The sequence below is a fragment of the Cotesia glomerata genome, linkage group LG4 (genome assembly GCF_020080835.1).
Source record: "Cotesia glomerata isolate CgM1 linkage group LG4, MPM_Cglom_v2.3, whole genome shotgun sequence".
Taxonomy (NCBI): Eukaryota; Metazoa; Arthropoda; class Insecta; order Hymenoptera; family Braconidae; genus Cotesia; species Cotesia glomerata.
In genome coordinates, this window is record NC_058161.1 from 24,339,483 (window position 1) to 24,364,339 (window position 24,857).

The window sequence follows — 24,857 nt, forward strand, 5'->3', positions numbered from 1 at the left end:
CAGCGTAATATAGCATCATATACCTCAAAGAAGTCGTCATATACGCTTGCAATCCCAAACTTTCTCCTTAAAATCGTTAATTAAGACTTCTGAGGTCATCCGGGAGGCGACCCTCAAGCCATGCATCATCACTAGGGCCCGGAATTTTGCCACCGTTCAAATGACTGTGTATATGTTTAACCTTGAGTTTGAACAATTGAAAATAGGCCAACTGCCGTGCCCTAATCATCACATACAATCATATACCGACTTTTCGCCCTTCGACGCTCAAATTTCTCAATTATTTCACCCCAAAACCCTTTTCTCCCCTCCTTTATCTCCACTTTCCCTCCCTGAAACGGTTCTTTTGTTAAAAGCCAATCAAGGCGCCGCTTTTAAAATCATTTCGAATTTACCGTAGTGAGGAGCGACAGGTTAAGTGTTTCTCGTTTAAAATTCCTGAAAAAAAGCTCTACATTTTATGCCTCGGGGTTCGTTTTTTTCTCACCCTCCGGCATTAGCTTAACTTACCACCCCCACCCCTTTTCTCCCCTCACGCACACAAGCGGGCGGATTGCTGGCTGCTGGATGGCTGGTCCGGGACCACTTTCTATCCACGGTATCGATCTTCTTCCCGCTATACATATATATTTATATATATCTATATATAGGCTGATTTGATAACATATATACAGATATATATCGAAAACGTAGAAGCTCGCCACGGGGTTACTGGTGGTGCTAGTGCTCTACTGCTAGTTTTGCCTTCTCGTATCGAGTGTACCTGCCAGTAAGCTCGGAGCTTCGGTTCTCGATGCCGTTCTTTACATTTTTTTCTACTGACTGGCGAGTTGTTTACATTATTACTTACAGATACGGATAATCTCCCAGGTGTTTCAGGCCACTATTTTTCGAGGCTGTTTGTCCGGGCGAAAAGTTATCAAGGTCATTTTCGAATATTCACAATATTTATGTGGTAATATTGCTTGGAATTAGTGAGGTAAATTAATTAAGACATTACCTGAATATTGTTGAGAAAATTTTGATCAATTTTAATTAAAAATTTGGATCAATTGATTTTCAGAAAAAAAAAGTTTTTAATTTTTAAATTTCAAGACTAAATTCTGGGCTTAGGATTGATTGTACCAGAGCTTTTTTATAAATAATTTTATTTTGAATCGGAAAATGTCCTTATCAATTTTGCTCTATCTAGTGCTTTGCCTATAATTTGGGTTTGAAGGTGAGAAATTATTGGTGGAGTTTGCGGAAGGTTTAGAGTGCAGATTCTGGCGGAAAGAGTGAAAATATTGGAAAATTTATTAAGATCTTTTTATTAGATTAGTTTATTCTTGAGAAAAAAGTTCAAATCAATTTTTCTGTAGCTCGTACTGTTAAGTCAGAAAATCAAAAAGGAAGAGATGAATATTTAAGATAATCCAAAAAAAAAAAATATTTTTATTATTATTATCAGTATTATAATAAAAATTTTAAAAATAAAAATTGAAGGGACAAAAAATTGTTGTATTAGACTGGGTAGCAAATTAACTGAAAAAATCAAGAAAATTATCATTATTATTATTGAATTTTGAAAATTTTTATAATAATAATAATAATAAATTAAAAAATTTTCAAGTTATTATTATTGTTATCGTTATTATTATTATAAAAATTGAAAAAATAAAAATTGAAGGGAAAAAAATTGTTGTATTAGACTGGGTAGCAAATTAACTGAAAAAATAAAAAAAATTATTATCATTATTATTATTGAATATTGAAAATTTTTATAGTAATAACTTTAAAAATTTTTAAGTTATTATTATTATTATTATTATTATTATTATTGTTATAATTAATATTATAAAAATTAAAAAAATTAAAATTGAAGGGAAAAAAAATTATTGTATTAGACTAGGTAGCAAATTAACTGAAAAAAAAAAAAAAAATTATTATCATTATTATTATTGAATTTTGAAAATTTTTATAATAACTTAAAAAATTTTTAAGATTATTATTATTATTATTATTATTATTATTATAAAAAATTCAAAATTAAAACAACAATGATTATAATAATGATAATTCCGAATTATTTTTTGAAATATGAATTTTAAATTTCTGTTACTGAATTTGAGTTACTGAAAAAAAGTGTCGCTGAGTAAAAAATAACATCTTTATAAAATCCCAATTAATAGTTGTCTTAAAAATCTAAATTTTTAATTATTATACATTCACCCGAGGATGGTATGAGTGCTCATACTGACAATATTGTAGTGAAAATAATTAATAAATAAAAATTGAATAGTCTCTAAATGAATCGGGTAAGTTGGCTTAAAAAAAATAATAAATCCTCTTTAACAAATATCAATATCACCGATCAGAAATATTTCTAAAATAATAATAATAATAATAAAATTTTATTTTGAATAATTATTTAAAATTTATATCATTATTTTGTTAATTCAGTCTAAAGGAATAGAGCTACAGTAAAATTAAAAATAAATTTTTTTTTGAAAATTAAATTGTCTAAAAAAAAGGTTTCTTATAACTTTTTAGTATTCTCAACATATAAGCCAGAATTTTTACTCTAAATTCACGAATCTGCATTTTAAATTCACAGATAACTTCTATACCTTTATTTTTTACTTTCCAATTCAAATTCTAAAGAAAAGTAGAGAGATAGAGTAAAACTGTTAAGAACCTTTCTTGTAGGAAATAAAATTTTCTATAAAAAAAACTTTAGATACGATTTTTTTGTAATTTCAATATTTAACTCACAATTATAAAAGTTAAACATTCGAAATTTGAATAAATAATTATTTTTAATAAAAATGATAATGATTAAAACGTTTTTAAAAAATTAGCTAGCAATAAAAACCCGGAAATGGAATCCTCGAAACCGCGATTTCATTACAAAACATTCATCGATAAAAAAACTAACGGAAGCAGACGAACGAGATGATGTGGAAGCGAGTGACATTGACAACGATTTGACATCAAATATATCTGGGTAATAAAATAACATTCCAGATACATTGAAGATCGCAATGTATAGATAAATCTAGGTATATCGAATCTAAAAGATTTTGTTTACAGATAAAAAGTTCAAATCTTATCGAGAAATGAAGATCTCGATGATACCAAGATCGCCGGAGACCCCGGACAAAAGGGAGTGTACGTTGGTGTCGTCTAGTGACTCCAAGGGACCCTTATCGGAAACGAGCACCACCGCGGGTAACAATAACCTTTACAACACCAGCGACGATAAGGATGCTAAGGAGAAGGCCAAGAAAAAGACGCTCTGCGAGGAAACTGTATATGAGTTTGAAGAAGATGGTCTTACGATGGAACGAGTCGGAAAGTAAGCTTAGAAAAATTTTATTTCATATGTGATCTATATTTCACTAGATACGATTCGTATATTCGATATTTTTCATATCTAACCATATATGTTCTTAATTTTACGCATATGGCCACATGTGATCATATATGGTTGATATATTCCAAATTCAATCATATATGATTAATATCTTCCGTATGTGATCATATATGGTTCACATATTCTGTATGTGATCACATATAGTTCATATATTCCGCATGAGATCATATATAGTTCATATATTCCATATGTGATCATATGTGGTTCATATATTCCGTTTATGATCATATGTGATTAACATCTTCCGTATGTGATCATATGTGACTCGTATATTTCGTATGTGATCACATATGGTTCATATCTTCCGTATATGATCCTATGTAGTTCATATATTCCATATGTGATCATATATGGTTCAGATATTCCGTATGTGATCATACCCATACTGAAAAAATATATATGCGCATATATGCTGACAAAAATACATATACGTCGCACATATAAAATATATACGCCACATACTTTTTTTTGCCCCCGTATATGCGGCATATATTTTTTTCAGTACGGGTATATAGTTCATATTTTCCGTATGTGATCCTATATAGTTAGTATATTCCATATGTGATCATATACGGTTCCTAAATTCCGCATGTAATCATATAAGGTTCATATATTTCGTATGTGAATATATATATGGTTTCAAATTTCGTGATATATCTCATATGAAACCATATAAGACTTACTACAATTCATATGTGACTATTGGTCATATATATAATTGATATGTTTCGTATGTAATTATATATGGTCTCATATTTTCCCATATATTCCATATAAGACCCTTTACAATCCATATATAATCATTTTTGAATTATACGTTTCGTATGTGAACATATATGGTTACATAATTTCACATATGGTCATATATAATTTTTATGTTTCACATGTGATCATATATGATTCAATTGTTCCCTACGGAACCATATATGGTCATATAATTCCACATGATTCCCATATTAGACTACGAACTATATATAAAAATTTATGGTCCCAAATTTATATATATTCCATAACAGACCCAATACAACCTATATACTCCGAGTATGACCATATATGATCATAAATTGTCACATATGTTCCAGAAGGTCTTATACAATCACACATTGTTCATATATAACTATATATTATCTATATGCTCCATATCTGATCATATATGACTCAATAGATTTTGAATACCTTTTATGTTACTTAAATGATCACGTATGGTCTTACACTTTCACACATGTTTCATATATGACCATGTATGATGCATGTGCTTCATATATGATCATATACGGTTTCATATTTGACTATATATGGCTTCAATTTTTTGAAACATTTTATGTGACCATATACAGCTTCATATGTGTTTGGTATCTGATCATATATGACCTTTTATTTTTACACATGCTCCATATGTGATCATATTTAATTCACATCTGACCATCTCTTTATATGACCATTCTCATCACCAAAAGCTCCTCCTCCTTCCCCTTCTCTAAACCACCCCACTATTAAAAACTCATCTCGTTAATTAGATACCTGGAAAGCAACCCCCTGGTAGTGGAAGCCTGGCTGCGGGACAAAGCGTCTAATGAATTAAAAGTAAAGCTTTTGAACACGAGTCTCCTAAAGCAGCAATCAAGCTTGAGTGTCCGGGCGCAGAACTCCCAGGAGAGCCAGCCCAGAAAGAGGAACAGCGTGACTACTGACCTTTTCCAGTCCTGGCTGGCTTCTAATTCGCCCATCAAGCGCTCCAAGAGTCCCAACCGGTAACCAATCATCATAATCATCATCTAGGATATGAAATTCAACGCTTTATTGGGTTACAGATTGCCGATGTCAATGTCCGGAAGACGAGACGAGCTGACCCAGCTAGACGAAGGTGAGCTTTTCATGGAGCTGATCCGGGACGTGGCCAACGAGCTGGACATCAACGTGCTCTGCCACAAGATCCTCGTCAATGTCGGGCTGCTAACTCACGCGGACAGGGGCAGCCTGTTCCTGGCCAAGGGCCCGCAGGACGAGCGATACCTGGTCGCGAAGCTGTTCGACGTGACCCAGGATACCGAGCTAGAGAATGCGATCCAAAAAGCCAACTCAGAGGAGATCAGGATCCCTTTTGGGGTTGGGATCGCTGGGTACGTCGCCCAAACCAAGGAGATCATCAACATCAAGGACGCGTACAGCGACCCCAGGTTCAACAGCAAGATCGACTTAAGGACCGGATACAAGACCACGCTGATCCTGTCGATGCCTATCTGCAATTACGAAGGCGATGTTATTGGAGTCGCTCAGATCATCAATAAGACCAATGGGAGTAATGAGTTCACCGATCGCGATATTGAGGTCTTTAAGAGATACTTGACCTTCTGCGGAATCGGGATCCAGAACGCTCAGCTGTTTGAACTGTCTGTGCTGGAGTATAGGAGGAACCAAATTTTGCTGAACCTCGCCAGGAGCATCTTCGAGGAACAGAATAACTTGGAGTGTCTTGTGACTAAAATTATGACGGAAGCCAAGGAGTTGCTCAAGTGTGAAAGGTGCTTGGTGTACTTGCTGGATTTGGATTGTGGTGAAGCTGGACATTTGGAGAAAATTGTAGAGAGGCCGGGGAAGTCTATTCAAGAGGACCGCAAACCGCTTTCCAGGAGGGAGGTGAGCAATTTTTTGGTTGTTTGACTTACCAACAGCAGTTGACCTTAGTGAACTTTAACAGTATATAATTTTTGACTTCATTGACCTTCACAAGATTTTACCTGACTAAATTTAATCAGTTGCTTTGACTGGACCTAATGAAAGTTTGACCCAATTCAAGTTAATAATAGTTGACCTTTTTGGACCTTTATAAGGTTTACCTGATTTGACCTTATCGACCTTAATAAGGTTTCACATGACTAAAGTCAATAATACTTAACCTTGTTGAACCTTAAAAAGGTTTTAGGTGACTTAAATTCACAATAGTTCACCTTATTGGGCCTTAGAAATGGATTAAGTCCATTGATCTTGGTAATTTTTGACCTTATTGACCTTGATAAGGTCTTCCTCGATAGAATTATAATAATGATTGACCTGAATTAGGTTTCACATGACTGCACCCAAACATTAATTGACCTAATTAAACCTTCATTAGGACTTAATAAGGTTTTAATTGATCTTGTTTGGACAATAACTGACCTTACTCATCATAAGTAAGGTTTTGTTTGACTAAATCTACCCAATAACTGATATAACTAGACCTTAATACGGTTTCACCTGACAGAAATCAACAATAGTTTAATCTACGGAACCTTATTAAAGTTTTGTCAACAATGTTTGACCTTACTCGACCTCATTAAGGTTTCACTTAGCTAAATTTACATAATAGTTGACCTGATCGACCTTATTAAAGTCTTATCTGAATAAAATTAACAATGTTTGACCTTACCGGACTTTAGAAGGTTTATCTTACTGAACCTAATCAATGTTTGACTTATTTTAACGTTTCTAAGGTCTTATTTGATTAAATCTAAATAATCTTTGACTTGACTGCACCTTAACAGAGTTATACTCCACAAAAATCAACCTTATGAAGTCTTCAAAAGGTTTCACCTAATTGAACTTAAGTAATTTAAACTGGTTATTTTTGAATAAGGTATCATCTTATTGAACCAAAACAAGCTGTAATTAGGTCAATAAAATTGACCTTACGGAACCTTAATAAGGTTTTATCTGGTTGAACCTAATCAATAGTTGACCTTACTGGACCTTAATAAGGTTTCACTTAGCTAAATTCACATAATAGTTGACCTTATTGACCAAAATAAGATATGACCTATTTTAACTTAGACAATAGTTAACCTCGTTAGCTCTTATTGAACCTAATCAGGTCCAATTGGCCTTACAAGGATTTAAGCCCTTAAAAAATTCTAATAAAAACCTAATTAGGTTCTAATAGACCTTTTGACCTTCCAGAGCAACAACATTGACATGGAGGACATTTTGTCTCGGCAAGCGTTGGCGTCAGACGGAAGCTCAAAGTTCACGATGGTCTTCGAGATGGAAAATGGCGTCCAGGAAGCTCGAGTCAGCAGGCCCAGTGTAAGCGAGCTCGCGAGTCCTTTAGGCAGGATTGCGAGATACGTCGCAAGCACGGGCCAGATCCTGAATATAGGTGACGCTGCGATCTGGTTAAGAAAGGGCGTTATCGACGAGAGCAAAGAGCCTATCAAAAGCATCCTGTGCATGCCGATCGTCAACGGACAACGGAGTGTCATCGGCGTAGCTCAGTTGATAAATAAGGTCAGTGTTATTGTGTTAATAAGGTCAAAAGTCAAAATGACTTTAAGTTCAACCTAATTTTGTCTTTGACCTTTTCAGGACAATGGAAGCTCGTTTACCGACAGCGACGTCTCTATATTCGAGGCGTTCGCGATTTTCTGTGGACTGGGGATCCACAACACCCAGATGTACGAATCGGCGTGCAAGCTGATGGCCAAACAAAAGGTCGCCCTTGAGTGTCTGAGCTACCACGCAACCGCGAGCAACGAGGACGCCCTTAAGCTCACGACTGATCCCATTCCTTCGGCCGAGCAGTTCAACCTTTACAGTTTTACCTTTATTGACTTTGACCTTAGTGATGAGGATACCTGTAGGGCCACCGTTAGGATGTTCAAGGCCTGCGACCTTATTCAAAGGTTTCATATTCCCTACGATGTGCTCTGCAGATGGGTTCTTAGTGTTAAGAAAAATTATAGGTACGTTAGTTTTGGACCTTATGGCTCTTAATATCGACCTTGTAGCCTTAAGCTTGACCTCATAGCCCTTAAGGTCGATTTTATGGCCCTTAAAGTTGGGCTATAAGGTCATACAATTGTATACTGCATAATTTTGGTAATTTACAATCCTTAAGGTTTAACTAGGAAGACCTTATTCTTGACCTTACGGCCCTGAAGGTCGACTGTTAAGGTTTCAAGAGTTCATATTGTAAATTTTTTACTAAATATTTTAAGGTCAACTTGGAAGCTTATGATGGACCTTTGACCCTTAAGAACGACTTTGAAGGTCAGAGGGTCAACAGCCCTTAAAATTGAATTTATAGATCTTATGACATCTTAGGGTAGAAAATTGTTTGGTTAATAGTAATTTAAGGTTCAAGCCCTTATTATTGATCTTTGATCCTTAAGGGCAACTTGATGACCTTAAAGTTGACCTGATAGCTCTTAAGATTGAGCTATAAGGTCATAAAATTGTATACTGTATAATTTTTGTTATTTAAAATCATTGAAGTTTAAGGGAGTATTCTACTGTAGAGGCATGCATTTCGCCCGGTTTTAGAAGGGCTGTACGAAGGAAACAAAAAATATTTTTATAATCAATTTTTTTATCATTTGTTTATTGATGTTTTATTATTACATAAAAAAATTATTTAAAAAAAAAAATTAAAATTGACAAAGTTATGAGCAGTCAAAGTGGGGGGTCAAAAAAAAGAGGGTGTCCTGGCGTGCATTATTCCAACCCTCCTGGTGATCTGAAACATAAAAAACAGACGGATTCTTAATTATTATAGATGCCGCTATCGTATAACCCTCGGATAAGTTAAAAAAAATTTTTTTTTAAATGGCGGCAGTTTGAAAAAAAAATTTTTTTTTTCATATTTTTTTAACAATTCCGAATTTTTTAAAAATACTAAATGAGAAGTTATAGTTTTGGACAGAGTTCACGAGATGAAGCGACGTATAGAGAACATCCTTTTCAAATTTGAAGTAAATCAGTCCATTAGAACTCGAGATATCCTTACCGCTAGCTCGAAAAAAGTAGTTCCGAGAAAAACGCGTTCAAAGTTTTGAGACAAGTTGTCGACAATTTTACTTGTAGAATGGTACAGAATACTTACATATTTTTAATCGTCGATTCCTGCTCCATATAAGAATTCTTCCTTTACTTCAAAATGCTCATTCTCCGATGTTCTCTTGTGAAGACGTGCAGTTCTACCCTCCTTTGACGCCTCTGAAGTCCGGAGTTCCGAGCGCTCGATACGCGCTTCGTCCTGTCTCGCTGCAAAAGCATTAGCTTCTGGGCCAATCGTGATTCCCATAACATCTAAAATTTTTAATATAATTATAAAACCTTCATTAAAAATACTAACTGCGAAGAAAGTGGCAATTTCAATTGTCTTCGCTCCAGCGTGAATGTGTTTCGGAGCAAAAGTCCAAATTAACGAATTCAAAGATTCGTTATTATTTTGGGTTTCAGAACCCAAACATCGTTCCAATGAAGAATCAGCTGATAAACTTTCATAAATTGGTTTTATTACTTCTAAAACTTTGTCATTTAGAGGAAGATTTTTATGGTCAAATTCGTCAATAGTGCCGTCTTCTATTGCCTTCTGATACTTGCACCAACTAGATGAACAATTCATGTGCTGAGGATTTTCGTTAGTTGAAATTTTATGAAAGTAGTACTTTAAGGTCCTAAACCTCCAATTTAATATCAAATTTGAAATCCTTATTATTAATCGTGGGCCGTTAAATCGACCTTATGACCTTGATTGACTTTACAACCCTTAAAATTGACCTTTTAGATTGTATGAAATCTTAGGATAGAAAATTGCTTGGTTAATAATAATTTAAGGTCAACTTCAAATCCTTATTGTTGACCTTTGGCCCTTAAGGTCAACTTAATGAACTTTAAGGTCTCAAACGTTCATATTGTAGATTTTTTACTAAATTTTTTACTAAGGTCAACTCGGAAGCCCTTATGATTGACCTTTGGCCCTTAAGGTCGACTTTAAAGGTCTTAAGGTCAATTTTTAAGGTCCTCAAATTCCGGAAAATTAATATTAAATTAGAAATCCTTATCATTGATTATGGGCCGTTAAATCGACCTTATGACCTTCCAAATTGACCTTTTAGATCTTATGTTATCTTAGGATAGAAAATTGTTAGGTTAATAGTAATTTAAGGTAAACTTTAAACTCTTAACTTTTTGTGATAAAATAATTTTTCAGGCCTGTAAAATACCACAATTGGCGACACGCATTAAACGTCGCCCAAACGATGTTCGCAATGCTAAAAACGGGAAAAATGGAGCAATTCATGACCGACCTAGAGATCTTGGGTCTTCTGGTGGCCTGTCTGTGCCACGATTTGGACCACCGAGGAACAAACAACGCCTTCCAGACAAAAACCGAATCGCCGTTAGCGATCCTCTACTCCACGAGCACTATGGAGCACCACCACTTTGATCAATGCGTGATGATCCTCAACTCCGACAGCAACAACATCTTCCAAACCTTGTCAATGGAGGATTACCGACGTGTCATGAAGGTCGTCGAGAGCGCAATTCTTTCTACAGACTTGGCCGTGTACTTCAAAAAGAAAAATAAATTCATGGAGTTGATCGACGACGGAGAATTCGACTGGCAAAGCGAGGAGAAAAAAGAACGTAAGCATCAAAATTAATTTTGGACTCTTTTTCTCTAATAATAATAACAATATCGCAATTTTAATACGCCCTAAGTACTCCGCGTGAAACTCTGCAAAAAATGAGTACCCACAAGCCTAGGTTTTAAGTTGTCAAGTGAAGTACGAATGAAGTACAAGTAAAGTATTTCATTTTCGTACTTCACTTGATAATTTCAAACCTAGGCTTGTGGATACTTATTTTACGCAGAATTTTCTTCTCTTTCCAAATTTCTTCTTTCCAAAGTTAATTTTTTTAAATCCTAGCAAAATATTTCGGTAAAATCACTCACAGATTTATTTTTCAGTACTCTGCGGAATGATGATGACAGCCTGCGACGTGAGCGCGATAGCCAAGCCCTGGGACGTCCAGCACCGAGTAGCAAAGCTGGTGGCCGATGAATTTTTCGACCAGGGTGACTTGGAGAAGCTTCAGCTGAACCAACAGCCAGTCGCGATGATGGACCGCGAACGCCGTGACGAACTTCCGCAGATGCAAGTCGGGTTCATCGACGTGATTTGCCTGCCCTTGTACAAGGTCCTCTCAGAGACCTTCCCGTGGATCATGCCTCTCTACGAGGGCACCACCGAGAACCGGAAGAACTGGCAGGATTTGGCAGAGAAAGTCGAGATGGGGCTCACGTGGATCGACCGCGACACTATCGAGGAACCTGTCGAGGAGTTTGTATCCCAGGAGCCGAAAGACATCGAATTTACAGTGACTACACTCAACTGCACGACTGCGACTCCTGGAACTGCCAAGGAGTTCCCCAAGACCGCTCTTGGCAGGTTCGCGTCGCTCCGGAAGGGCGGAAGGTCACTCGGGAAAGGAGTCAGACATCGACTCAGCAAGTCGCTTTATACCAGAAATAATTCGGAAGATACTGGCAAGGTCAAGGTTATGCTTCCTGACCGGAAGAGCAATAAGAACAAACTTTGCTTGCTCATTTGACGGCTCACTAACTCTAGTGCTCTTGAAAGTATACCGGAATAGTGAGCTTCTTGGACGATAGAAATTTTTTATGGAAAAGAGAGTTGGGTTTTTGAAATCCGGAGGAAATTACGCGGAGATTGAGTACCCGCATGACTAGGTTCGGTGATGGTGAAGGTCATTGGTGTTAACAATTGGGAAAACTGGTGGTTTAAAATTGGACTTATTAATTACAATTGAGCTTGTGTTGGGACAATCATTGTTAAAAATGGGAACGATTGTTGTTAATAGTTAAATAATTGGTATTAACAATTTAAATTGGAACAATTATTTACAATTATGACAGTGTTGAACAATTGAAATGATTGTTAATTGAAATTTTTATTGTGAACAATTAAAGCAATTAATTTAAATAATTGGAGTTAACAATTGGTGATTAAAAAGTTATTACCTACAATTAAACCAATATTGAACAATTGGGACAATTATTGTGAACAATTGAGATAATTGTTGTTAACAGTTAAACAAATTGGTGTTAATAATTGGAAAATTTATAAGAAATTGTCACAATTAATAACAATTAAATCAATGATGAACAATGGGGATCATTGTAAACAATTGGGCCAATTATTGTCTATTGCTGAGATAATTGTTGTAAATAATTGGAGTAATTACTCTACATTAGAGTAATAAGGAAAATTTTCATTAATTAGAATAATTATTGTTAACAATTAGAAGAATTGTTGTTCATAAAAACAATTGGAATAGGTACAGAAAATTGGTGTTATTAATAACAATTGAGACTATTGTAAGTAATTTGACGAATTGTTATCAATTGGAATAGTTACTTTTGATAATTGGCAAAATTATTGTTAACAGTTAAACAATTGGTGTTAACAATTGAAATAGTTAACAATTTTGACAATTGTTATGATAACTAGGAGTGTAATTGTTAACAATTGGGATAATTATTGTCAACAAATAGAGTAATTGGTAGTAACAATCGAATTACAGGTTATTCAGATAATTGCTGTAAATTGGGAAGTCATTCTCAACTATTGGAAAAATTGTTGATTATAAGAACAATTGTACAATAATTGTTGACAATTGGGAAAAATTGTTATTTAAAACAAAGAGAAAATCAAACATCAAGATAACGGCGATTAATTGGGATATTTAATGTTAACAATAGTATAGTTGTTCCAATTGTTAAAAACAATTGGATAAATTGTAAAAATCGAAAAAAGTCATGTGGGTAGTCATTTTGCGCGTCTTTTAATTGAGATCAACGTCATAGCTACTTTTTAAGCAAAAAAAATTTTATTAATTTATTTTTGGAAAACTAAAAAAATTTTTTTAGAAATAAGAATTTGGAGGCTATAAAAGTGAGATTTTGTCTTTTTTGTGATTTAATTTAACGAAATCAAAATGTCCAGTGTAAATGAAATAGAAAATTATAAACGAGTCAATTTAGACTTTTTATGACCGTGAAAATTCTTTCACGCTGAAATAAATAGAATAAATAAATAAATAATTAAACAATGAAAAGATTTTTAGTCTTTTGATAATAATTAGACAAATAACTTATACTTAAAGTGTAATAAATGTAAGTAATGATAAATAGTAATGCATGTTATAAGGTTAATGAAATGTAAATGTTTAGGTTAAGATAATATATGAAATAAGGTGAATTTTAACAATAAAAATTTATGGAAATAAAGATTTTTTTTTTTTTTTTCTAGTACTTGTAACTTATAATTTATAACCAAAAAAAATATTCCGGGAAAAATTTACACATAGATAGATATCGCATGCTAAAAGGTAAAAGGGCGCATAATTTTTTTTTTTTCACTAATCGACTGGTTGACATATTCCTCACCTAAAAATAAAGCATTGATTTCCTAAAACTAAAAGGGCGTATGTCTCTAATTATGCGCCCTTTTAGCTTTAGGAATTTAAAAATTTTATGACCTAAAGCTAAAAGGGCCTATAAATTTTTTTTCTAAACAATCATTAAAATGCTTATTTTTAGCCTAAAAATTAAAAAAACAACGGTAGAGTCAAAGAAGCGTATTCTAACGATATTAGTTATCGATTAATTTATTTATCCATTGCTTGTATAAAAATAATTTTAAGGGAGTATTCTACTGTAGAGGCATGAATTTCGCCCAGTTTTAGAAGGGCTGTACGAAGGAAACAAAAAATATTTTTATAATCAATTTTTTTATCATTTGTTTATTGATGTTTTATTATTACATAAAAAAATTATTAAAAAAAAAAAAATTAAAATTGACAAAGTTATGAGCAGTCAAAGTGGGGGGTCAAAAAAAAAGAGGGTGTCCTGGCGTGCATTATTCCAACCCTCCTGGTGATCTGAAACATAAAAAACAGACGGATTCTTAATTATTATAGATGCCGCTATCGTATAACCCTCGGATAAGTTAAAAAAAAATTTTTTTTAAATGGCGGCAGTTTGAAAAAAAAATTTTTTTTTTTCATATTTTTTTAAGAATTCCGAATTTTTTAAAAATACTAAATGAGAAGTTATAGTTTTGGACAGAGTTCACGAGATGAAGCGACGTATAGAGAACATCCTCTCGAGATATCCTTACCGCTAGCTCGAAAAAAGTAGTTCCGAGAAAAACACGTTCAAAGTTTTGAGACAAGTTTTCGACAATTTTACTTGTAGAATGGTACAGAATACTTACATATTTTTAATCGGCGATTCCTGCTCCATATAATAATCCTTCCTCTACTTCAAAATGCTCATTCTCCGATGTTCTGTTGTGAAGACGTGCAGTTCTACCCTCCTTTGACGCCTCTGAAGTCCGGAGTTCCGAGCGCTCGATACGCGCTTCGTCCTGTCTCGCTGCAAAAGCATTAGCTTCTGGGCCAATCGTGATTCCCATAACATCTAAAATTTTTAATATAGGTATAAAACCTTCATTAAAAATACTAACTGCGAAGAAAGTGGCAATTTCAATTGTCTTCGCTCCAGCGTGAATGTGTTTCGGAGCAAAAGTCCAAATTAACGAATTCAAAGATTCGTTATTATTTTGGGTTTCAGAACCCAAACATCGTTCCAATAAAGAATCAGCTGATAAACTTTCATAAATTGGTTTTATTACTTCTAAAACTTTGTCATTTAGAGGAAGATTTTTGTGGTCAAATTCGTCAATAGTGCCGTCTTCTATTGCCTTCTGATACTTGCACCAACTAGATGAACAATTCATGTGCTGAGGATTTTCGTTAGTTGAAATTTTATGAAAGTAGTACTTTAAGGTCCCAAACCTCCAATTTAATATTAAATTTGAAATCCTTATTATTAATCGTGGGCCGTTAAATCGACCTTATGACCTTGATTGACTTTACAACCCTTAAAATTGACCTTTTAGATTGTATGAAATCTTAGGATAGAAAATTGCTTGGTTAATAATAATTTAAGGTCAACTTCAAATCCTTATTGTTGACCTTTGGCCCTTAAGGTCAACTTAATGAACTTTAAGGTCTCAAACGTTCATATTGTAGATTTTTTACTAAATTTTTTACTAAGGTCAACTCGGAAGCCCTTATGATTGACCTTTGGCCCTTAAGGCCAAAATTTTTTTCTTTTAAATCAATTACACAATTTTTTTTTTTCTTAAAAAATGAATGAGCGTTATAAGGCGTGCACTTTTGGATTTTCAAAACTTTTTCGGAAATTTTTAATTACTACGTATTATTTTTGTATATACATTTTTTACACTAAGAGGGTACTTGAATCTCCTTAAAAAACTCTTAAAATAATCCAACTAAAAAAATAAATATTCATCAATTTATTTAATTAAATTCGTCACATATTATGTACTTAATGTAATAATTAATATAATGTTCAATCGTTTGTGATTTTGATCTACTATTAATTAACCATGTATTTTAAATTTAAATCGTGTGCACTATTTACATTTATTAGTCACTTTTAGTGAATGGATTTACGATTATTAATTATTAATAATGAATAATTAAAAATTCAGACTTATTGCAAGGTCCCAGTTAATAATTAATAATTATAAAACAAATGCAATTAAATTAATAAAATAAATAAAATCAAACTCACGGTTCAGGAACTAAAAAATTATTTTTTTTTTCTCCCCCTTTCCTTAACTGGGACAAATCTCAACACAACTAATTAATTATAATAATTAATCCAGCCAATCCACTTATTAAATTCAAATTTCAATTACCAGCATTTCTTTTCTGAGAAAAATAAAAAATAACATAATGGAAGATTTAAGGAAGTAATTGCACGTAAATGCATAGCAATTTTAATTAATAATTAATTTGTTAATAATTACTTGAGTAAAAAAAAAAGTTAGATTGTTAGTTTGGAGGTCACATAAAAAATTCGGTGGATCGGCTGACATGCAGTCACGAGGGCGGCCGGTCCAGGACCGAAATTTCTATAAGTCTGAGTCCCCGGGTCGTTGGGTCAGTCAGAAGGAGGCCTCGCGGCCTGTAGACGCGGTCGTTCTGCTCGCTGATGAACTTCGCGACCTTCCTTAGGCACTTTTCGTAGTGCGTTTCTGTACAGATGTAGATCAGGTACCCGGTCAGGCACGCCAGGCAACCCTCGCAGTACGTTGAACAACTTGCGCGCTCCGCTTCTGCGAAGTAGTTGTTTAGTTGGTTTATTGTGTACTCGAATGACTCAATGTCCAGCTGAAATTTTTATTATTATTATTATTATTTAGTGTCATTGCAAAGGTCTTGATTTGAATTTGTGCCTTTTCAAGGTTTCATATCATTCTCACTGATAGTCAATTTATTATGATAAGTATTTAGTCTGCATTCGAAAATTCTCTATTCTAGATACATAATTGAGGAATGACTTTGTATCTTGTGAACTATTGGCATTTTTAAAGATATAAACTCATCCTGATGTAACACTCATCGAGACCTTTTATTTGAGTACCCACATCAATTTTTCATATATTTATATTTATATTTATATATATATATATATATATATATATATTATATATATATATATATATATATATATATATATATATACTAGCGAATTCGACAGACGTTGTCTTGTACACACGTCTTAAATTTAGAAATTTTAGGAATGAGCTTGTATATAATTAAAAACATCATTAGTTAACAATATGTAATGGGCATTCCTCAATAATTAACATTTTTGTGAATATAAGCCCATTCTGATTTTATACTCATCGAGACCTTTCATTTGAGTACCCACATCAATTTTTCATATATTTTATATATTTATATATGTTATATATATGTATATATGAAAAATATATCAAAAATGCATGTGGGTACTCAAATGAAAGCTCTTAATGAGTGTAACATCAGGATGAGCTTATATCTTTAAAATGTATATTATATATATGGAGCATTCCATAGTGACTGGTGGGACATTTGAATTTGGAATTCCATCAATTATAAGCTATAATTATATGACTGAAACTTACAGGATAGTAAAATTTATCTTATAATAAAAAATGAATAACTAATTAACAACATCTCTTTGTCAAAAACCTCGATTACTTTTTAAGTTTCTTGTAATTATCATTTGACTGAGTGTGACTGGTGGGACATCGAAAAATCCTTCTCTCTTACCAAAGGTATACTTAAAGTCGAATTTCAGTTCGAGCACTAAACTTTTAAAAAATATTTCCCTCTCAATACAAAATTTATCCTAAAATCATTCAATATTATCAAGAATTAGACTTATTACCTACGTAGAAACAATTAAAAAAATTTTTTTTATTGTGACTGGTAGGACAGGCATTTGTGACTGGTGGGACAAGTACAAAATGTTTACATCAAGTTGTTTATAAAAAAGACTTTTATATTATTTCAAACTTAGAAACATTATTGTTTATATATTTAACTATAAATTATTTAGGATAATTAAAAAACACAAAGGATTTAGCATGCTGATAACACAATTTTGATAAACTTAGGTGTTAATTAATAACGAACATAAAAAAATTTGTTCTTAAAACTGAATAATAAATATGTTAGTCAATAACAAACATAAAATGAGTTTGTTCTTAAAACTATTTAAACAACATTTAACCCGGATACAAGTTAGTACGGCTGAAAAGTTACTAGGAAAGAAAAATCGATTTTCTTATTGATTAAAAAAAATTTTCTTTACAAATTAGTAAAATATAGATTTCTAATGATAAATTAGGACTAAATTAGTATGAATTAGAGAAATTTTTTTATTTTAGTCATTTTCCCATTTCGCATGGAATGCCCCATATGTATATATGAAAAATATATAAAAATGCATGTGGGTACTCAAATGAAAGCTCTTGATGAGTGTAACATCGGGATGAGCTTAAATCTTAAAAAACGTCAATATTTAAGAAATTACAGTGCAATTTAACAAAAGTCGTTATTTAATAAAGCAAAATTTTATTTATTTATAGTTCACAAGTCACGGCAGTCACATAGTGACTGCAAAGTTGATAGTTATTATTATTTTAAGATAAAATAAATATCAAATTATTATCAAGCTAAATTTCCTTTAGAAATTGTTTTTATATTACCAGTCTATCTTTAATATTTCAGGAGCTACAGTAATTTAATAATTCCTACAAAGTAAAAAGTGAAAATCCATTTCCTTATCATCATTTAATAACTATAAAAATGACCATAACTCCTCAAGTATTGATTTAATTAAAAATTTATAAGAAACTACAATTGGAACTTAGGAAATTTCCTATAAGAAACTTCAGTATGTTCATTTTTATTATTATTATTATTATTATTATTAAAACATAGAGTAGTAATAAGAATAATTGTATACTTACTCTATCAGATAATTCAGGAGGAAACCTGGTCTGGAATTTGACCATAGTTCCTTGGCTGTAATCCCGCTGGATAAATACTTTCATACAGTTCTGAGGCGGACTGTTAGCACCACCATTGCCACCTGGTTGTCCTCGAGACATCTCGTCCAAAGGTATCATCGTTACATGGTTTCCCTGGAAAATATTAGGAATTATTAAAATATTCTTTAGAAATTATTTTATACACGGAAAAAAGAAAACTTGAAAAATTACAGTATAAAATGTAAAATCGGTCCCGTCTTAATCAAAACTAGAAAAATTACAGTTTGAAATAACATTTTTCTAAATTCAATTTTTTAATTTAATATTTAGAGCTTTCAATGTAAATATTACATTCTACAATGTAATTCTTATAAAATCTGTAATAATTACAATTTGAAACTGTAATTTTTCCAGTTTTCATCACGAAGCTCCACGTTGCATTATATACTGTAATTTTTCGAGTTTTCTTTTTTCCGTGTAGTCTAGTCAACAAGTTCAAAAACGTGAAAAATAGAAATAAAGGTCCTAAAAATATGAGCGATAGCTCATTCGATTCAGAATCTCCTCTAGAAAAATGTTTTTAAAGGATTTTGGTGCAGGTAAAAAATTAAATAAAATAAAGAAAAATATGAAGATTTTTAAAAATTTTTTATAAATAAATTGATAAAAGAAAAAATTTTAAGAAATTTTTTAAACAAATCTCTGTAAAAACTGTTTTTAAAAAATTAATTATTTAATTTTTAAATTTAATATAAATATTCTACTTTTTTTTAATTAAAAAAAAATTAATGTCCAGTTATTTTATTAAAAAAATAAAATTCTGAAAAAATTTTTTTTAACAAAACATCATTAAAAATTTCATTAAAAAAAAGAATAACAAAACACTACTCTAAATTTTTACTAATTAGATAAATAATTCAAAAATTCACATAAAAAATGTAATGTAATGTTTATTAAATTTGAGCAAAAGCTATATCATTTTTATAATTCACAATTTCTGCACAGTAAAAAATTTTGCGTCGATGCGTCAAAAAATTTTGTGTTAAAAATTTTTATGTTAAATATTTAACACTTTTTTGTGTTTATTTAACAGAATTAATGTTAAATTTACTCATAAAAGTGTTAAATGTTTAACACAAAACTTTTTGACGAAATGACGCAAAATTTTTTACTGTGTCAAGTATTAATGCTTTACAAACAATAATGACAATTAATAACAACATATATATTATAAATCCAATACTATTTATAATTTAATATTATTCATATAATTAATGTTTCTTTTAATATATTCTTTAAGTTTGATTTTAAAAATTTTTGTCCGGTTTTCATTAACTATATCCTTATCTAATTTATTCAACCATTTGAATCCTCGTGATACAACTGTCTTCTCAGCTGTTTGCGTTAAAGAAATTAATTGTAAGAAACAATTATGACACTAAATTTAGCTGTCACTTGACAATTTTTTGATTTTTTTAACAAACAAATTTGCCCAAAAAAATTATTTTTAAAAAATTGCATTTTTAATCTTTTAAAATTTCTACATGTCAATTTTTTTTTTCTTTTATTTTCATTATAGTTATTTGTTACAAAAATTCTTAAAATTATCATGCATCTGCTAAATTAATTTTCATGAAAATATAAAACAAAATTTTTTACCAATAAATAATTTCAAAAATTCAAATAAAAATTTTATTATTTATATTATATTTTTTTTTTAATTTAAAAAATTGCACTAAATTTTCTAGAAAATAAAATTTAAAAATTTTTTTTAAATTAAAAAAATTAATGTTCAAAAAAAATTTTTTCAAACTAAAAAAATTCAAAAATTAACTTTAGTAACAATTTTCAAAAAAAAAATGGCAGCTAAAAAAAATAAATTAATATTATTTTAATTGTTAATGAGAACAATGAAAAAAATAGAATAAAAACAATAAATTTCACAGTTGAAATAAAAAGAAAAATAAAATAAACAATGATTAAAAAAAAGTAAATAATTAAAAATACTTACGAGAGGCATTTTAATTTTCGTTTTGACGTATTTAATTAACAAAAATAAAAATAAACTGAATTACCATGGAATTTATTTTTTTTTTCATTAATATCTTCTACACTTGTCAATTCCAGGCATTAATTTATGTATATTTATATTTTTATCTCTCAGAGTTAATTTGGTACTCATTCAGGTTAAATAAAAGTTTCGGAATGTTCCTCGAGGTAATTAACAGATTTTGTGATAAATGTAATCAGCTAAATTAATAAATTAACTATTAACTATTGTTTTTTATCAGTGTACGAGGAATTGGCGTCAGCAGGAACACGAGATCGACGCCATTACAAAAATTTCACGCATGCGCGATAAAATTTTTAAAGAGCGCATGCGCAAAAATGACAGGAATCAAAAGCGCGAAGTTTAAAATTGGTAAATTTTTTAATTTTTTTTTAAAGTGATAATAATGATAATAAAAATTATAATTGTGATAATTATATTGATAGAAAATTTTTCAAGCTACAATTTTAGTGTCTTACCAATTTTTGATTAAATTAATATTTTAGGAATTATGATCATTTTTATAGTCATTGGATGATAATTAGGAAATTATTTTTCACTTTTCACTTTGTAGGAATTATTAAATTACTGTAGTTCCTAAAATATTGAAAATAGTGTTTTCAATCGAATAAACAACACAAGTTTATAGTCTAAAATATAATCACATTTAATTAATTAATTAATAACACAAGATTTAACAAATCAACTGAACAAATAAGCCTTTTTTACTTAGGATTTATATCTAACATACTGACGTGGTTCGTAGAAGATACAATTTAGGAATCAGATTATAGAAGGATGAATTTAAAATTTGTGCAAACTTTCTAGTGCTATTATGCACTGCCTCGTACGTAACGCGGTACAAGAACACACGGGTTCTACGAGGATACCTACCCTCGTATTCTTTAATAAAAAACTGAAAGCGCGTCCCGTGATCTTTCGTGGTTTTATAAACACTCGGGTTGCCACTTTGGAAGGAAATTAACTTTTCCGTACCACTCGACTGATGCAAATAGATTTGATACTACTTTTACCATCTCTCTATACCTCTCCGTGTCAAAGATGCAATCTCAAAAATTAATTACTCAAAAACGGTGTGGTGAATTGATCTGAAATTTTGGTGGTGAATTATTAATATATTTATCTTTCGATAAAAAAAATTCCATAAGTTTCTTGAAATAAGTTTTTCGTGAAGGTACTATGTTAAGTTAACTGTAACTGCTGAAAGCCAACTATACATACCCTGATAGCCACAGTTTCAGACCAACCAAGTTGGTGTCAGATAGTTGCCACCAACTTAGCGACAACTTGCGGTCAACTTCCGAATTTGTAACTGTTGGCGCCAAGTTGGCTACAAGTTACTGAGAAAAAGAGACCAATCTACTGCCGCAATATGTCGCCAAATTTTTGAGAAACTTATCGTCAACTTGGTGTGAAAAGTTTCAGAGCAACTTTTGCCGACAACTTGGTGAACAAGTTGACACCAACCGAGTTACTTTCCAAGAGTTGCCGCCAAGTTGGTGACAAGTTGCGGCAGTAGATTGAGAGAAAGCTGCGGCCAACTTGGCTATCAGGGTACTTTTTAAGAAAACGTGGCGATCAGGGATAATGTAATTTTAAGCTTGCCTTGGTAATAAAGAAAATTTATATGAAATATCTTATCATCTAATGGTAACATTTAGCACTATGGAAAACAGCTGTTGGTTGGATCAGCATCTTTAGAAATTGAACACCCGGGTAATGCACTATTAAATGCACGGAGCTTAGATAGAAGGAGAACGCACGCAATGTATAAAGATGTCCTCGAAATAAGGGGAAAATAAAGTTTCATTACAGAGCGCGCTGTAACTGCCTTGATCCACTTTTTAAATTTAGCGGTTAAAAGTATTCGATCAAATACTTTATCCATAACCAAAAACAATGATTAGGATTAAATAATTGTTATAAAAAAAAGGATAATTAAAACTGTAATTCATGGGGTGAAATTATTAAAAATACGTAAATGTTCCGTAAATTAATAATACATGAATTAATTATAAAAGAAACCTCTAATTTTATGTTGCTTTATAATGTCAATATGTCTTGAAATTGTCTAATACATTAATCGTCTAATACATTACAAAAAGATTAACTTTTTAGTTAATAGTTATTTAATAATTAAATTATTATTATTATGTATAATGAAATAGTTTTTTGATAGGAATTAAAAATAAAAATTACATATTAATTTTTATTTTAAGAAAGTTCAGCTGCCTAATTTTAAAATACAGTAACTGCAAAATTTTTATACCAGATTTTTTCTAGTATTGTTGCATTTTTTATAACTTAAATCCGTGATTAAATGTTTTACGGGCTCATCCGCTATTAAAATTCTTACCTAAAGATACCCGGTCATTATTGAAGACTCCGCGAGATAAAATTGAGATTAAGCATGTTGCTCCGGGAGAATATATACATCTAGGATTAGAAGTAATGTTAAAATCAATATTGAATCGTGTAAGTATAGAATCAATTCCTTCTGAATTGCTTATAGATTTCAGTACTGATGGAGCAGAATTGAATAAAGAAATACAAACGTGGCCTATTCAGTTTAGAGTCGTAAATTTAGAGTATGATAAACCAGAGCTTGTCGGCATGTACAAGGGTACACATAAGCCAAACTCTGCTAGTGATTTTTTTTTAGATTTTGTTAATGAAGTAAACGCAATTCATAAAGAGGGGGGGGGGGATTACTTACAATAGTAAAAAGATTCCTATCAAAATTAGCTGTTTCATTGCGGATGCTCCAGCTCGTTCATACGTATTAAATCATTACGGTCACAACTCGGAATATCCCTGCTCAAAATGCCACTTAAAAGGTCTTAGACATATCAATTCTAAACGTTATCCCAGTGTAAATTACAAATTAAGAACAAATGAAGAGTATAGATTGCTCGCCGATGTGGATCACAATAAAGGAAAATTAGCTTTACATGATTTATCATTAGATTTAGTTCAGCAAGTACCATTTGATTATATGCACTTAGTGTGCTTAGGCGTCGTGAAGAAAATGATAGAATCGGTACTCTCTTAAATCGAAATAGTGACTATAGTGACTATTCACTATTTTTGCAGTGCAGAGTAGATCACTAATTCAAATAGTGGTATACTTTTCACTACTAAATAGTGAATAGTCACTATTTCATAGTCGAAAGTCACTATTTCGATTTAAGAGAGTAGTGTTTGGAAAATGTAACCCGAAAAAATTGCCTATTTTAAAAAAAAATATTTTGTCTAACAGATTTACGACACTTCAATTATACTGTCTACGCGAATTCGCTCGTAACCCTCGGGGGTTGGATGAATTTAGTAATTTTAAAGCTACAGAATTTCGACAACTGTTATTATATACATTCATTGTCGTTTTCCGAGGTGTTATCAGTGATGAGCAGTACAATCACTTTTTATTGCTTCATTCATCAATGCGGGTTTTATTGAATCATTCGTCTTCTCCCGAAGATTTAGATTTTGCCGATGAATCATTAAAAACCTTTGTACTTAAAGCCGAAGATATTCATGGTTTACAATTTCTTACATACAATGCCCATGGCGTTTTACATCTTGTTGCTGATTACAAATTGTATGGTCCTTTAGATTCAATTTCAGCTTTCACTTATGAAAATAGCATGCCTAAGTATCGTGAATTTGTTAGAAAACCGGATAAACCACTCCAGCAAGTTTAGAAAAGAATTCAAGAAGAATCCCAATTCCCCGTCACTAATAACATCAATACTGAAAAGTTTAAAGCTTATAACACTCATAATTTCGGTCCAATTGTCAGTGCAATCGAAAACATATCCACACAATACGAAAGTTTACAAACACCATCTTTTTTTTTCTCTATTCAAAATACAGACAACACAATAATTACTCAGAACAGTCAAATCGGTATTATCAAAAATATAATTTTTTATAACAATGATTATTATTTTGCTGTTTATTTTTTTAGAGATTTACAACCATTTTATACAATTTCAAATAAACAATCAACAGATTTTGGAGTTTTTTTATGCACATCCCTTAACGATTCTAAAGCTGTTATCATTACATACGATGAAATTAAAATCAAATGCTACCGGATGCCATTGTGGATCAACAAACCTTTTTTAGATTTCAAAGTTAATGATGAACAATTAAATAATGCTTATGT

General features: G+C 31.6%; 2 protein-coding genes across 4 annotated transcripts; one reads left to right on the plus strand and one right to left on the minus strand.

The window, feature by feature from the left end:
* The first annotated feature begins 741 nt into the window (after nucleotides 1-741).
* On the plus strand, nucleotides 742-13,502 carry LOC123262699 (cGMP-specific 3',5'-cyclic phosphodiesterase-like). 2 transcript variants are annotated; one of them, XM_044725043.1, is made up of 9 exons: nucleotides 742-979; nucleotides 2,841-2,986; nucleotides 3,073-3,337; nucleotides 4,933-5,166; nucleotides 5,227-6,052; nucleotides 7,349-7,675; nucleotides 7,754-8,130; nucleotides 10,383-10,819; nucleotides 11,145-13,502. In XM_044725043.1, the coding sequence occupies exons 3-9, from the start codon at nucleotides 3,099-3,101 to the stop codon at nucleotides 11,786-11,788; spliced, it is 3,084 nt and encodes a 1,027-aa protein (XP_044580978.1). In that variant the 5' UTR covers nucleotides 742-979; nucleotides 2,841-2,986; nucleotides 3,073-3,098; the 3' UTR covers nucleotides 11,789-13,502. The 2 variants fall into 2 exon arrangements, with proteins under 2 accessions (XP_044580978.1, XP_044580979.1); XM_044725044.1 differs by having other exon boundaries at nucleotides 742-924.
* Nucleotides 13,503-16,104: 2,602 nt separating this feature from the next.
* LOC123262700 (golgin subfamily A member 7) lies at nucleotides 16,105-20,963 on the minus strand. 2 transcript variants are annotated; one of them, XM_044725045.1, is made up of 3 exons: nucleotides 20,694-20,963; nucleotides 18,598-18,771; nucleotides 16,105-16,465 (listed from the first exon to the last, which is right to left on the minus strand). In XM_044725045.1, exons 1-3 carry the CDS (start codon nucleotides 20,715-20,717, stop codon nucleotides 16,175-16,177), a joined length of 489 nt encoding a protein of 162 aa, XP_044580980.1. In that variant the 5' UTR covers nucleotides 20,718-20,963; the 3' UTR covers nucleotides 16,105-16,174. The 2 variants fall into 2 exon arrangements, with proteins under 2 accessions (XP_044580980.1, XP_044580981.1); XM_044725046.1 differs by having other exon boundaries at nucleotides 20,630-20,963.
* Nucleotides 20,964-24,857: the final 3,894 nt, after the last annotated feature.

Excerpts from the sequence above, each read along its gene's own strand:
- LOC123262699 (XM_044725043.1), top strand. The coding sequence starts at position 3,099 with ATGAAGATCTCGATGATACCAAGATCGCCGGAGACCCCGGACAAAAGG. Across the intron at positions 3,338-4,932 it reads ACGATGGAACGAGTCGGAAA|ATACCTGGAAAGCAACCCCC; the intron begins GTAAGCTTAGAA and ends CTCGTTAATTAG. Across the intron at positions 7,676-7,753 it reads TAGCTCAGTTGATAAATAAG|GACAATGGAAGCTCGTTTAC; the intron begins GTCAGTGTTATT and ends TGACCTTTTCAG.
- LOC123262700 (XM_044725045.1), bottom strand. The coding sequence starts at position 20,717 with ATGAAAAAAAAAATAAATTCCATG. Across the intron at positions 18,772-20,693 it reads AAAAAAAAATAAATTCCATG|GGAAACCATGTAACGATGAT; the intron begins GTAATTCAGTTT and ends AATATTTTCCAG. Across the intron at positions 16,466-18,597 it reads CTCCTGAATTATCTGATAGA|CTGGACATTGAGTCATTCGA; the intron begins GTAAGTATACAA and ends TAAAAATTTCAG.